Raw genomic sequence first — 15525 nt, forward strand, 5'->3', positions numbered from 1 at the left:
CACCTCAGCCTCCCAAAGGCTCGGGATTACAGGCTGAGCCACCGAGCCCGGCTAATTTTTTGATTTATTGTAGCAACGAGGTCTCGCCAAGTTGCCCAGGCTGGTCTCAAACCCCTGGATTTAGGCGCTCCTCTAGCCTCCGCCTCCCAAAGTGCTGGAATTATAGGCATGAGCCACCGCACCCGGCTAGGCCGTCCCAGTTCTGATACCAGTTGCAGATTCCAGTTATCTCCAGAACCACTCAGGTTTGGTAATTTGCCAGAAGGACTCACTGAAAGCCATTGTACTCGTGGTTAGGGCTTATTACACGGAGAGAATACAGATTTAAATCAGCCAAGGAAAGAAGCACGCAGGTTGGAGTCCAGGAGAGCATCAGACCCAGTGATTTTGTCATCCTCCCCATAGTGTTCCAGTGTGACGATACACAGGACTGTCGCCCAGGGGCTTCATTACATGGGGCAATGGTGGACTGATGGCTTCCATACTTGACCTCAGTCTCCAAGTCAGCCGATCCCGTGCGACCCAAAGCCCTCACCCTGGCTCATTATTAAACTGTCCACTATGACCCGAGGCCCGGAGCAAACAGTGACAGTCCCCTCAGGCAGGGCATCCCGGGGATGTAGAGTTTACCTCCCCAAAGCCAAGGACAAAGGCCAGAACTCTCTTTTTTGCAAGGTCAGCTTCCTCACCACACAGCGCTAGGAGGGGACCTCACTGTCCCCATGACAGCACATTTGCCGGCTCACGCACACACAAATGGGCTGTGAGCAGGCCCATCCTGGGCGGAGAGAAGACCCCACCGTGGCAGGAGGTCGGCCGGATGCCCCCTCCACACCTACTGCTTCTGGGGTCTGGGGCTCTGTTGCGAAAGCTGGGTTTCCTCCAGCCTCTTGCCGACGCCGTGGCCTCCTCTGAAACAGACGCTTTGGGAATTATCAGACCGTGAAACAGGTCTCAGAAACGTCTCCGCGTGTGCAGTGAGGTAGGGTTCTTGCCGGCGTTGGAACCCCACAATTGGGAGGGGTCCCGGGGGACAGCGAGCCGTGGCTTGTGGAAGCCAGAGTGAGCGTGTTTTCAGACCCCATGCTGCTTCCTGCGATCAGCTGAGCTCTCCTGGTGCTGAGAGGGGACAGTGGGGGTGGGGACACTGGGGGTGGTAAGGGTGATGACTGCAGGGCCGGGGGTCCATCTCCACCCTCTCCCCACAGTCTTTGTGCTGTGACTTTGCAGTGAGTGCCACCTTCGCTGCCACCTCCCTGTGTGCTCCCTGCAGCACGTCCCTCAGGGATCACCCATCGTGAGGCCCATGGAGCCTCCAGAAATGGAGTCTGCCGTCTCCCTCTGAGCCCCCCACCCCGCCCTGACACGAGGACGTTGATTGCTAGCCAGTCAGTCTAGCTTCCTGAGGCTGTTTCTCCTTTCTGTACCCACAGACCTCATGAGAGGCCAGAGGTTTCTGACTGACCAGAGTCACGCAGCATTGAGTTTCTCTGTCCAAACAGTAGGTCAGGACGAGAGGAGATGCTCTCTCCAGTCTCGATTTCCAGGGTCAGGGGTTTCTATCCACATGCATCCACCGTCCCGGCGTGCGCCACGAGGCCCTCTGTGAGACTTCAGCGGGGATCTTGGGGAATGTCGCCCCAGCGTGAGGGTCCACGTCAGGGTCAGGGCTTCCCTTGGACTCCCTCAGGAGCTGCTCTTCCGGTTCCCTGCTCTCTTCCCTCCCAAGGCAGAGGCCAGGCCGGACCCACAGACGGCCCTGGGGCGGCCTGTCCCTTCCACTGAGTCTGTCGCGTGAGGAATGAGGGAGGTCCGTGAGAGTAAGAGGGGCCCCGGTGGGAGCCTCGTGTTCTCCGACATCCCCTTCCGTGGGTTTGTGCAGGGGGTCACTCGACGTGTGCCTCCCGTCCTGCCCCGAGAGTCACTCTTGCCTCCTGTCCCCGCCTCCCCGCCCAATAGGCGCTCCGTCCCGGACGCGTTGCTTCTGACTGCGACCTGGCCCCTTCCCCTTCTCAGCTGTCCGTCCGTCCTCCCCTCACTCCTGTTGTGTGGTCATCTCCCTACAGCAGTTCCGAGTCCGAGATGGAGGAGGAGGAGGAGGAGGAGGAGCCCCAGCTACCCACCTCCGACCTGGGCGGTGTTCCTTGGAAGGAAGCTGTGCGGATCCATGCCCTTCTGAAAGGGAAGAGTGAGGAGGAGCTGGAGGCCTCGAAGAGCTTTGGGCCTGGAGATGAAGAGGAGGAAGAAGAGGAGGAGGAAGAGGAGGAAGATTATGATGAGGAGGAGGAGGAAGAGTCCAGCGAAGGTCAGCACAAAGTCTCTCCTCCTAACCCTGCCCGTCTCCCCGCAGCGGTCTGTCCTGCGTGTGCATGTCTGAGGTTTCCGTGGCCGGCATTGCCCGAATGTGTGTCCCACAGAGCCCAGGGAGGAGCCCTCCTGGCCTCAGGTGTGAGGCAGAGGAGAGGACACCGTGGTATCTGGCAGGCCATCAGCCGTGGAAGCCATGCCCTTGTGCACATTCTGATTAGAAACTGGAAGTGGAGGCAGAGAGCCAGTTCGAGGACGTCGTTCAAATCGAGTCACTCATTCCTGTCTCCTCGTTTTCTCTCTTTTTTTCCCTTCAGTTTCAATTGAAGAAATATATTTTGATAAAGAAAGGGAATTCGTTCTCTAGAGGATTCCCTGGCAACTCCTCTTGGATTTCAGAGGCTGCCATGAGCTTAGGTACCCACGGGACAGGGTTTGGTTGGTGCCACATAGGACAGCACTCTGGGGCCAGTGTCCTTAAAAGGAGAGTCGTAGTCTCCATATCCAGCTGCTCTCGTTGGCTCTGGAGTCTTCTCTTGCCTTGGAATTGAGGTTTTCCAATTCTGTCCCTTCTCTGGCTCTGTGTGACCCTGAGTGAGGAGGAAGGCCTTGCGGGTTCCCCTTCTTCCCTATGTAAGGAGACAGGCCATCCTTTCCCTGTCCTGGCTGCGCAAAATCCGGCGGGTGGTGAGGAAGGAACCAGGGCAGGTGGAGACCTGAGTCCCCTAGGGACAGGCCTCAAGTGAACAGGAAGGACACAGCCTTTAATTTCTGAGCGCCTGTGCCTCCCAGCCGGGGCTCAGAGGGACAGAATCAATTCTGGGCAGCCCCAGGCTCTGTACAGCGAGCCCAGCCTGCCCCCACTACTCTGGGCTTATCTCCCCTTTTCCTGGAATTTGGTGTGCTCGCGGCCCAGTCCCATCCCAGACTCTGTTTTCTCTGGCACAGCAAGTCCTGAGCCTTTCCCCAACAAGGCACATGTTCCCAAGCCGATCCCCCGAGGGCTGTGCAGCTTCGACACGCCAGCCCTCAGCCAGCTGGGTGGACAAGAAGGAAGTGCCCCCTCTGACCCAGAACCCTTCGGGCTCAGCGTGAAGAGTCAGGGTCGAGACTCCTTTGGGCTCCCCGAGGAGCTGCGCTCTCAGTTCCCCACACCCTCCTCTCCAAAGACGGAGGCCAGGCAGGGCCCACAAGGCGGCCCTGGGCCGGAGCCTCGAGCTCACCTGCCATTCTACCATGTCTGCAGAGCCCCGCTGGTCACAGCTCATCCAGGAAAAAGGCATTTGCTTCGCATCATACCAGACATCATCGTCTCCATCTGACCATCAGTGCGTAGTGGCTTTGAGTCCCAACGGGGCTTAGGGTCCAAGCTCGTTCCCTTTTTAGGAGAGTTTCAGCCCGCCTTCCTCCTTGCAGGCTTAACCTCCCAGGCTTGGACCGAACGTCAAGATCCAACCTGCAGGCGATGGGTCTTAGCTAGAGAAACACATACCAGCAGATCAGCCAAACTCTCAAGTTCCTGGCCAGGAACGTTCCTAGCCCGGAGTGTGTGTCCTTTGGGCAGTGGCCTTCGGTGCCTGTGTGGGCAGTGGCAGGGCACGATTGCCTTGCCGCTGAGGATAACTCTGTTTCTATTCTCTTCCCCCCTTCCACTCCCCTTTCTCTCGATTCCTGCGGGATTCTTGATGATTCTTGATGCTGTGTGTGGGTGTCTGGCTCCCTCTGCTGTAGAAGGGGAGTACTGCCCCTGGGACAGAGAACTGCAAAGCCAGTGGCTCCAGCACCTCTCACAGGAAGAGGATTCGGGTACACGTGAAGGTACCCACTGTGCCCCCTTGTCCACCTTCCACCCCGCCTCCCTGGCAGCCGTCCAAACTTCGCCTCCAAGAGCAGGTCCCACAGGAAAAGATCAGGGTTTTACACAGCTGCGCTGACAGGCATCGAACACATCTAGCTGGGCACCCTCCCTGTGCCCGCCCAGCCTGCCCAGACAATCAGATACTGAGTGGCACGTGAGTCAGAGGCGGCTCAGGAGGAAATAGAGCACTCCAGAAGCCCTCCTTGAATTGGCCCCATCTGCCCTCGTCCCATCAAGCCTCAGCTTCTTCTCTGGTGCCTTCAGCGTTTCTCTTGCGAGGAAGGCATGCTGGCTTCCTGCTGGTGCTGAGTCCCCGAGGCTGCATGTATCGACGGGAAGCACAGCGTGACTCGGGCAGAAGAGTCGCTCTCTTCCCTGGGTGGCTGGGAAGGTAGAGAGAGGTCCTGGTTTTCCTCTCTGACTTACCTTCCTCAGCCCTAAGGCATCCCAGACTCTGCTGTGTTCAGCCCGACCTTAGAAAGAGTTCATGAATCGTGGAGACCGGCAGCTCCCATAGGGAATACCCAAAGCTCCCCTAGGGAGTACCCGAAGGCCAGTACCCTACAAAGGACAGCGCCTGGTGCCAGCAGCCACCTTCGGTGCTCTTACTGGCGCTTTCTGCCCATATGCGTCGCATTCTCTGTCGCTGGAAGTGAAGGGGCTGTCACTGCCGTGACCGGAGCCAAGCTAGATTGTCCGGTTAGGCTGCTGGGGGAGGGATGGCGCACGCACCCAGATGGAGGTTGGCTCCTGGGTGGAGCCCAGGGTCCTTCACGTCCGGTGGCACCTGCTCTTGCTGCCTGAACAGCCTCCCTCCTTCCCGTAGCCTCCCCCTCCTTTATCTTAACCCCGCCGTATGGCACCGTCTGAGCACTAACCGTAGGCACCCACGGGGCCAGGGCTGCACGTGAACTCCTTGGGCTCCATCAGCGAGAGTATTCCAGAGGGACCGCTGGTGGTTTTCCGTTTAGCTGAGAAACCAGGGCTTGGTGTCCAGAGGGGCTCGGTAGAGCACCAGGTCGAGTTTTCAGGAAAAGGGCTTTGATCTCAACGAGGTGTTGGTCGTGTTCCTACCCAAGAACTCCCGATGCTTTGGGAACGTAGGGGTGAGACTCTCTCTTCTCCCCCGGCCGTCTCCTCCCGACTCTGCCCGTATCTGTGTCCCTGCCGCAGACCCAGCATGCAGCATGCGGCCTGTCATGGGAGGGGAACCTTTTCTTTCTAGCGGCAGTTCCAGCTGCAGAAGACACACCGAACTAAAGTGCCTGCAAAGTTCACCTCTGCCCTGAGTGAGCCGGCCTGCTCGAGGCAGAATGTTGTGGTCTCCTTCCTCCCCTTCCCAGTCGCTTGGCCATCGGCTCGGCCGTGAGCACCTTGCCATGTGACCAGCAAAAGGGGCAGGACAGGGCCTCTTGGTGTCTCGCATCATGCTAGGGACAGAGCTGAGTCTTTGCGATCCTGGGGCCTGGGTCTGCAGAGGCGGATTGTCGTCTGCTTCTCCCGCCTGGCACATGGGTCCCTCAAACTCGGTGCCAAGAGCCTCAGAAGGGCAAGTTCTTCCTGCCTCTGGGTTGGAATGTGTGGGTCTCTTTATTGAACAGAGTACACATGAGGCTGGGAATGACTGGGTCACACTGAATGAGTAGAAGCTGTGTGTGTGTGTGTGTGTGTGTGTGTGTGTGTGTGTGTGTGTGTGTGTGTGTGCGCGCGTGCATGCGTGCACATATCCTCCGTTTTTGCCTCTTTCTGGTTCAAGCCGGTCCTGGCCAATGCTGTAACTTCTCTGTTTCCTTTCCTGTGGTCTTCCATCCCTTCCCCTCGACTGTTCATTTTCTCCCCCCACCCATCCCCCCACCATCTCCTCCTCTCCTCCACCCTTGAACCCGGTACCCTAGCTGGGAACCAGCGGCTCCAGCAGATCATAAACCCGGCGGATCCCCTGGAGATCCAGGCCGATGTGCACTGGACCCATATCCGTGAGAAAGAGGAGGAGGAGAGATTGGCACCCGCCTCTGAGTCCTCTGCTTCCAGAGGTAACTGCTTCCAGATCCGGGGCGCAGGGGCCCCCCGAGCACCCCTGTCCCCGCTCCCCCGACCCCTCCCTTCCCCACGCCACAGAGGGCCTCTCTGGCAGGGCCAAGGCCGTCAGATTCAGCAGACGTAGGAGTCAACAGAACTTCCTATCTCCTGGTGCCAGTCATGGCAGCCACCCTTGACCTTCATTTGAGGATATGTAAAGTTCTCTGTGGATTAAGAGGTTATGGACTCTTTTAGCTGATGCAAAACGGTAAAATGAAACTGACCTCGGGAAAGCCAAGAATTTGCCTTTCTCCCGTATTTCTAGGTAGAGCAGCTCTTGGCCCGCTTTGTCCAACGCTCCGGTGCTTTCCTCGGCAAGTGTGACTGAGTGTGAATGAGCATTGGCAGGAAGGGGGCGGGCAGCGTGCTTTGAAGTGAAATGAACTTTTAGGAAGAGCTTTCTGTCATGGAGGCCTCCAGCGTAGCCAGTGAAACTTCCAGCTCCAGGCGTTAGGTGCCATGACCTGTGTTGCGAAGACACACTTTATTCTGGCTTCTTTTAGTAAAGGAATAGCAGTAAGAGAGGAAAATGGAGCTTGTGGAGGGGTGTGGCTGCCGCGCCATCTTCCCGGCGTGCCATCATCCAGATGCGGTCGGTGTCATCGGCTCCTGGCCCTCGCTCACTGGCACGCAGGGTGACGTTCAGCTCCCAGCCTGGGCCGCACGCCCTTCGAGGCTCCGAGCACCCTGTGGTCCTGAAGCTCAGTGTCGAATGGACCGTCCATTCTCCCCAGCCCCTGTCGGCAAGGCCAACCCCCGTTTCTCACTTTTGCAGCACCCCAGACACCAGCAGCTCTGCACAGTTGACGAGAGACTCCGCTGCCCAGGACGTCCCGCAGGCCTGGGGCTCCGGAGGGCTCCGTGGCCCCAGCTGGTGGCGGCCCTCCCTCGGCTTTTCTCTCCTCCAGTTCCCATCCCACAGGCTGACCACAGGACCGTTGCCCCTCGTCGGCACCAGACGGGCCTCCGTCTCGTCACATCGCCTGGGTTTCTCTTGTTTGGGACTTTAGGGATGCCCTCAGCTCTCCTCGCTGGGAGCCCTGGCTGCTGTGTAACTTTGTATTTGTCGTCTGTTTTGAATTCAGTGCCCGACCTTCCCTCCGTACGCCGCGCGGCGGTACAGGCCTGGCTGGAGACGGTCTCTGGAGGTAGTCTGGTGATGTTGGCGCCTTCCCTGCGTGCCGTAACCTCTCTCTCTCTAGGCAGCACTGCCCTGCTACCTTAACGCTGGAACCTGGGGCCTGTCGCTAGTGCATGCCAGGGCGGCCGAGGCGGGCGGGGGGCACCTGCATGCCTTACCCAGGCAGCCCGCCCTTGCATGGAACAGACACGCATCCCACGCCCTAGTCTAGGGCAGCTCGGAGGAAGGCAGTAGTGTAAGCAGGACAGGAACACGTGAGTTTTGTTTTTTTTTTTTAAATAGTTAATTTTTTTTGTTTGCTATTAGAGATGGGGGTCTTGCTGTATTGTCCAGGCTGGTCTCAAACTCCTGGCTTCACGCATCTCGCCCGCCCTGGCCCCCCAAAGTGCTGGGATTACAGTGTGAGCCATCATGCCCAGTCGGTTTTTGTTAATAGAGTCTGGTGAAGTGGCCAAAGCAGAAGGAATATTCCTAGCACTGAGGTTTTAAGTCTTTTGAAGTTAAGTTGGGGAGTAATTGAGTGTGAAAGTGAGGGACTCATGATATTCCACAGGCCTTCCCAAGCGCCAGAGAAGGAAACAGCCAGAACCCAGGGGGATTTATGGACAAATGGTCGTGGCAAGGGGAGAGCAGAGGGTCGGGGGGTGTTGTCCAACTGAAGGTGGGACAGGCCGGGTGTGGCTGGGGTGTCACCAGGCAGACCCACCCTGAGGTGCAGGTATCTCTTTACGAACGAGAGATAGTTGAGAAACCTTAGTTGTCCTCCCTAAATTTTTCTGGGAATATGTTTCTCAACAGGGGGCCGATGGCATTTGGTGCAGGACAGTTCTTTCCCTTGGGGGAAGCTTAATATCCTTGGCCTCCGCCCTGGGAATGTCATTGCAGCCTCTGGCCCCACCCCAGTGATGAAGACATCAGAATAATCAAGTACTACTCAAGGAAGGGCGGTGTCACACCTGGCTCAGCACCACTGTCGTGGCGGACACCTCTGAACGGGAAGGTTGGAGGTCACAGAGCTTCACCAGCCTGTCCCTGTGTCTTCCCATCAGCAGGAAACACACACACACAGACACACACACACAAAGTTAGGGGGTGTCTCGCGGCCACAGGAGGAGAAAGCTGTCCCTGAGCCGTTAGCTCTGTGACCCGAGAGGGCCGGTCCCCCTTCTAGTCAGTGTGTATCTCTGGGGTGGTGGGATGCAGCGATGGTGTGAGAACTTCCCAGCCGGCAGCCGAAAATAACCCGAGAGCTAAGTAGGTCAGCGATTCCCAGCTTTCATAGCGTGTAGCGCACCGATTTGTGTGGCAGCTTCCAGCACCCCCCGCTCCATCCTCACCTGGACTTAATCCCTCGATTCCACCCCTCAAGCTGCGTCTCTTCCAACATCTGCTGCATTGGCATTTCTCACCTGTTTTGTTTTTTGATGTGTGTAATGATCTTTCTTTTGAGGTACTGCCAAGGAGTGTAGCCTTCTTGCTGTCCTGATACTACTGCAGACATTTCTTAATCGAAACTCTTTAGGACAGCCATGTGGAGGACCAAGGGACCAGGGCTGGAGTTAGGCTAACCCCGTGTCCCTTGGGCTGTGTCGGGTTGGGAAGGCCCGTGTCAGGCTGCGGAGGCCTGTGTGGCATCTCCTTGGTGCCAGTGAGACTGTGCAGTCACTATCTTGATGCCCAGGCACTCAGGTTCGTGCCAGGAATCATTGTGTCAGGCGCCAACAGACCCTCTGCACAGGAAGGCCCAGGGGTCGTTCTCCCAGCCTCCTCAGCACTGGTACATTGCAGCCTTGAATGTCCACATGGACAGCTCAGGTTTGAGCAGAGACCCAGAGGCGATTGGTGCTTTTGGAGGGGCTTTTGTTTGAGCCTCGGAAGTCCCACTGCCCAGTATCTGACGAACCATCTCCCTGAGTGCCATGAGCCATGCTGTTACACACAGGCGGCCACTGGAAATCGGGAAGTCGTTTTCCCCAGTATTCTCACCAGCAAATGCCATCATGGCAGGAAAGCACTGGGCACTGCCAGCTCCATGGGTCATGCTGGTGTCTCCAAAGGAGGAAAGTGGCCTTCGATGTTTGGACCGCACCCATCTCTCCCTGTGACCTGGACTGTCTGTCTAGTCCGTCCCAAATCTTTTTTATATAGCTCTCCAGAAACTAGATTTGAACCAACACCTTACAAGCTGTGTATACTAGACAAGTACACAGCCAAGGTCAAAGCCTCAGGTAACTGCCACGCAGGTTGTGGTATTAAATATCACCAGCTTCTTGGAAATATCCCTTCCCGGCCTCTGGAGAGGAGACATTGGTTTCCAAGGGTTGGGCACTGCCTCGCCTGGCCACTACCACTTCAGCATGGCCTCCTGAGAAACCCACCTAGCCGTGTGCAGTTAGTTCCTCTGCTCTCCCCCACCCCGACCTTGGGCTTTGAGCTGCAGACCCTCTTCCATGTGAATCAACATGACTCCCCCTTTTTTGGAGATGAACACCTTTAGGAGTGATTTGAGGGTAGCTGTGCTCGAGCATTAGAAGAACCCTAGGGGGTCCCTGGCAAGAGGGTCTTGGCGGTCTCGGGTGGCGTAGGTCTCTCACAGTGTCCCTAAAGAAGTGTGTGTTGCTTTCTTTTCCTTTTTCCTTTTTTTTTTTTTTTTTAAATAGAGCCTTTGTCTCACTTTGTTGTCCAGGCTGAGTGCAGTGGCACGATCACAGCTCACTATGGCCTCAAACGCCCGTCCTCAATCGATCCTCCCATCTCGGCCTCCCGAGTAACTGGGATTCCAGGCTGCTGGTTTGGGTTCTGTGTGCAGAGGTTGGGGCATGGGGGTGTGTGTGTGTGTGTGTGTGTGTGTGTGCGCTTAGGGCAGGCTCATCCTCAGGAGAAAGGAAGTTGGCCCATGTTCTGCCTCATGTTAGAGCACTGACTCTTGAGTCCAGAGAATGAACTTCACATATCCCCGCAGCCACCCTCCCTGGTGCTGTGACAAGTATTTTTCTAAGTTATCCCAAGAGAAGCTACCACCTCCACCAGCTGCACGGGGTTCTGCTGACCACTCACCGTGTGCCCCTGCTCACAGCACCATGCCTGCTGGACCTAGCTGTCAGCCAGAACAAACCACTAAACTGTCTGGACCTCAGTTTTTCCCTGAAAGAGAGGCATTAGAAATGGGCCCTCTATTTGTATTACAGGCTGAGTATCCCTTATCCAAAATGCTTGGCACAAGATATTTTCTGGTTTCGGATCTTTTCAGATTTTGGAATATTTGCATATAGGTAATGGCATACCTGGGGACTAAGATCCAAGACTAAACATGAAATTCATCTGGGAGTGGTGGCTCATACCTGCAATCCCAGTATTTTGGAAGGCTGAGGTGAGAGGATTGCCTGAGCCCAAGGGTTCATGACCAGCCTGGGCAACGTAGCAATTCCTCATCTCTACACACACACACACAAAAGTAAAGTAACACAAAATTTGTTTATATTTCCTTTCTTTTCTTTTCTTTCCTTTCCTTTTTTTTTTTTAATTAGAGTCTCACTCCATCACTCAGGCTGGAGTGCAGTGGCACACTCATGGCCACCCCAGTGTTGACCAGCTGGGCTCCCGTGATCCTTCTGCCTCAGCCTTCCAAGTAGCCGGAATTACAGGTGCACACTACCATGCCCAGCTAATTTTTTATTTATTGTAGAGACGAGGTCAGTCTCGCCAAGTGGCCCTGGCTGGTCTCAAACCCATGGGCTCAGGCAATCCTCTCCCCTCGGCCTCCCAAAGTGCTGGGATTACAGGCTGAGCCACTGAGCCTGGCCCTGTTTATATTTCATATGTACCTTTTACATATAACCTGAATGTCATTTTACTCAGTGTTTTCAACGATTTTGGATACGAAACCAGGTTTTGACTGCGACCTGTCATATGTGGTCAGGTGTAGAACTTTCCACTTGTGGCGTCACGTCACGTGGGTGCTCAAAGTGGATTTCACATTTTGAGATTTGGGATGCCACGCCTGTATTGTGAGGCTTAAATGATTTCTGGCAGGTGAGGAGGTCGACACAGTGCCTCACACGGCTAAATTTGGGGGCGGGTACCTTCCTGGGCCCCGGAAAAGCAGTGTGTCCTCTTTCGTCCACCTCTGACTTGGGGCTCTCACAGCAGCCTTTTAGGAGGAAGAGGAACAATTACGCCCAAACCTTCGGCTGCTCTTCTCCTTCCTCCTGGCCCGCTAGCATTGAGAAACCCAACCTCCCATATTTGGGGGGGCCCGGGCCTGCTGGCACCCCCTTCCCGGGGCCTGCACGTCACAGCCCTGAGGAAGACAGCACCTCTTCCCCCGCTGCAGAGGCAGCCTGTCCGTCTGTCTTTCCTTCCTTTGATCCTTTCTGCTTTCCAGTCTCGTTGGATGAGAATGACCTGGAGGAAGATGTGAACTCGGAGCCAGCAGAGATAGAAGGGGAGGCGGCCGAGGATGGGGACCCGGGGGACACTGGTGCTGAGCTGGACGATGGTACGGGGCCGACCTCCCTTACCCCTGCCGTGCTCCCCCACTGGGGGCAGGGCCAGCGTGTGGACCTCGGGGAAGAGGAAGGCTGCACCCTTTAAAACAGAAGCAGGGAGCTCAGGGAAGCAGCCCTTGGGTCTCCTGGTTGGTCCTTTGCTCTGTCATGACTCGAACACGTCCCATTCCACCCACCTGTACACGCTGGTTGGCCCGGCCACTGGTCCATGAGACCCTTAATCTCGTAGACACCCCCTGAAAGCTGGATGCCAGGAGGTGATGTGAAGAATCACAGTCTGATTTGGCAAGGGCAAGTGTCAGGGACTAGGCTGGAAGAAATGAGGAGAAAAGTCCAGCGAGATCATGAGGGAAGCCGGGCTCGGTGGCTCAGCCTGTGATCCCAGCACTTTGGGAGGCCGAAGCGAGTGGATTGCCTGAGGCTGCGGGTTCGAGATCCGCTTGGGCAACTTGGCAAGACCTCGTCTCTACAATAAATCAAAAAAAATTAGCCAGGCGTGGTAACATGCCTGTAGTTCCGGCTACTTGGAAGGCTGAGGTGGAAGGATTGCCAGAGCCCACCAGGTCGAGGCTGCAGTGGCCAGGAGCGTGCCACTGTACTCCAGCCTGGATGACAGAGTAAGACTCCAACTCAAAAAAAAAAAAAAAAGATCATGAGGGAGCACAGACTTCGGCCGTGGACTCGCAGCGGTAGGTCGGCATTGGTGAAAAGAGAGGGAGATCTAGACAGCAGAGGGGTCTGTGAAGCCAGGCCCGCCCCCCATAGGCTCTCCCTAGGTCTCGTTCTCCGGCATGGCCTGCCGAGTGTCGTTGCTGCTGTATTTCAAAAGAAGCAGAGCCCCAAGCCTTCGATGCGACCCCCACATCGCAGAGGACAGGGTGCTCTGAAGCAGGAGATAGCTCTAAACTGTGAGAGCGCGCATCTATCAGGAGCTGGGGTGGCTGGCGGGCTATGGCACGTGGCCCAGGCCTGAGCGTCTGTGTGGCAAGTGATGGCGGGTCGAACCGTTCTCTGAGGAGCTGGCCCGGCTCAGGGTGCCAACTCAGCTCCAGGCCTTCCCTCCCCAGATCAGCCCTGGTCTGACAATATCCCGTCGGATGCCGAGACAGAGCTGCGCTTGCGGCGCCAGGCCGAGGTGGCAGCAGAGCTGGAGCTGAGGGTGTCAGACGATGAGGAGGAGAAGCCACCCGCCTCGCCAGAACGACGGGAGACAGGTAAGTCTGTTGCAGGCAGGAAAAACAGCTTCCAGAATTCTCCGGAGAGGTGTGAGAGTGCTGCAGAGGACGCAGGCCCTTCCGAGCAGATCCAGCCCACACACTGGCCTCCAAGGGGCAGGCAGCTTCCAGTCTCCTCCCCTTTCCACCTTCCCGGGGCCACAGGCCTCTGCAGATGACTTCAGCCAGTGGCTCCTTTCCTTGTGGTATTTGTGACTGTGAAAGGGTAGAAGGTACGTCTCCAAGCATCACGTGAGGACCATACACAGGAAGAAAGACAGCGTGTAAGCCACAGGGGCACCAGCGGAGGAGAATGCTGGGCAGCGCCCGGGAAGGCACCTTCCAGGACCTGAGCCTCTGAGAGGACCTGCTTTTTCCCAGAGAGCTGAGGGGCAGACTCAGGACGTGGCATGAGCTTGGCCCTCTGCCCTCCATGCCCCCCTCCCAGGGCAATGGCAGGTTTCCTCTCACAAGACACTCTGTTCTTTTCAGGGCTCTCCCAAGCCTCTGCCCCGGCCCGGCCCCCTCGAGAACAAGCACCTCTCCTCACCCCCGTCCACAGCCCAGTGGCAGAGGTAAGGGTTTGGGGCTCACAGTTGAGGGGCCAGGAACAGATGGAACCCTGAGGGCACATTAACGTCTGTCTTAGGGCCTCTGGTGTGAACCCCACAAAGGCTGGAGCTGTGGTCTCCTCCTAGCTGCTTCCTTCTGAGAAAGTCTAGAAACTCCTCTTCCCTGTGGTAAGCAGAGCTGTTGACAGGGACGGCCTTGGGGTTGCAGCTCAGTCCTCGTGGGGACGAGGCCGTCTGGGTAGCACCACCCTACTCCCATTCCAAGCCTGAGCTGTCCACCCTGTGTCGCTCTGTCGCATACCACATTGGGTTAAGAATAAATTGGCAGCTGGGTGCAGTGGCTCACGCCTATAATCCCAGCACTTTGGGAGGCCAAGGTGAGAGGATCGCCTGAGCTCAGGGATTCGAGACCAGCCTGGGCAACTTGACGAGACCTCATCTCTACAATAAATCAAAAAGTTAGCCAGGCGTGGTGGCACAAACTAAGTAGAATGGTTCTAAAAATCGAACAAATAGGCCGGGCGCGATGGCTCACGCCTGTAGTCCCAGCACTCTGAGGAGGCCAAGATGTGAGGATTGCTTGAGCCTAGGTGTTAAAGACCAGCCTAGGCAACATAGCTAGACCTTGTCTCTACAAAAAATAATAATAATAGTTAGCCAGACGTGGTGGTGCATGCCTGTAGTCCCAGCTACTTGGGAGGCTGAGGCGGAAGGATTGCCTAAGCTCAGGAGGTCGAGGCTGTGTGAGTTGTGAGCCGTGCCAGTGCACTCCAGCCTGGGTGACAGAGTGAGACCTTGGCTCAAAAAAATAAAGTGAAATAAAAGGAAAAAAATTAAAAATTGAACAGGTAGAGCAGAAAGGGAGAAGGGCTCTCCTGGAGCAGGTTGGATATCAGCTGAAAGGACGCAGGAGGAATTCATCTCAACAGGGCAGGCACTCTGAGCAGGAAAGCTCGACTTCTCAGCAACCTCCATCTGTCTTCCTTTTCTGCAGGGGTCCCAAGTCCCACTTGCCCCTGTCACCGCCAAGGTGAAATCGCCCGAGGAGCACCTTTTCCCTGAGCCTCTGTCCCCCAAAGAAAAGCCCAAAGCTGAAGCCCCCACGGACCCGAAGGCTGTGCCCTGCCCCATCCGGTCTCAGCCGGCGGCCCTGCCAGAAGCCAGGACTCCCGCCTCTCCCAGGAGCCCGCAGCCCCTGCCGCCCCTGGTGGCCTCCACACCCCCCTGCAGCCCGCTGCCCATTTGCTCCCAACCTCAGCCTTCCTCCGAGGCCACCGTCCCGTCCCCCACGCAGTCCCCCATACGCTTCCAGCCCATCCCCGCCAAAACCTCCACCCCCTTGACGCCGCTGCCCGTCAAGAGCCAAGCCGACAGCAGGGACAGACTCGGCAGCCCCCTGGCCGGGGACGAGGCCCTCAAGCGCAGCGACCTGGTGGAGGAGTTCTGGATGAAGAGTGCTGAGATCCGCCGCAGCCTGGGCCTCACGCCTGTGGACCGCAGCAAGGGGCCCGAGCCCAGCTTCCCCTCGCCCGTCTTCCGGCCCGTGTCCCTGAAGTCCTACTCCGTGGAGAAGTCCCCCCTGGAGGAGGGACCTCGTCTTCTCAAACCTCCACTCCTGCCCAAGAGACTGGGCCTGCCCAAGCCGGAGGGCGACCTGCCGTCCCTGCCGACGCCCAAGTCGCCGTCCCACCGGGAGCTGAGAGCCGCCCCTGAGGAGCCGCGGGACCTGTCCAGCAGCTCGGGCCTGGGCCTGCACGGCAGCTCCTCCAACATGAAGACCCTGGGCAGCCAGAGCTTCAACACCTCCGACTCGGCCATGCTCACGCCCCCCTCCAGCCCGCCGCCG

At 57.0% G+C, this 15525-nt stretch overlaps 1 protein-coding gene across 1 annotated transcript in view; it reads left to right on the forward strand.

Annotated features, from left to right (window-relative positions):
* Window positions 1-15525, forward strand: part of MICAL3 (microtubule associated monooxygenase, calponin and LIM domain containing 3) — a 128900-nt gene that overhangs the window by 83859 nt on the left and 29516 nt on the right. Inside the window, exons 20-25 of the mRNA XM_008061287.2 lie at window positions 2067-2305; window positions 6061-6198; window positions 11770-11883; window positions 12961-13107; window positions 13600-13682; window positions 14674-15523. Coding sequence (XP_008059478.2) covers window positions 2067-2305; window positions 6061-6198; window positions 11770-11883; window positions 12961-13107; window positions 13600-13682; window positions 14674-15523 — 1571 coding nt within the window. The remainder of the gene's footprint in view (window positions 1-2066; window positions 2306-6060; window positions 6199-11769; window positions 11884-12960; window positions 13108-13599; window positions 13683-14673; window positions 15524-15525) is intronic.

This window comes from Carlito syrichta, unplaced genomic scaffold (genome assembly GCF_000164805.1).
Source record: "Carlito syrichta isolate Samal-C Ts95f unplaced genomic scaffold, Tarsius_syrichta-2.0.1 Scaffold305189, whole genome shotgun sequence".
Taxonomy (NCBI): domain Eukaryota; kingdom Metazoa; phylum Chordata; class Mammalia; order Primates; family Tarsiidae; genus Carlito; species Carlito syrichta.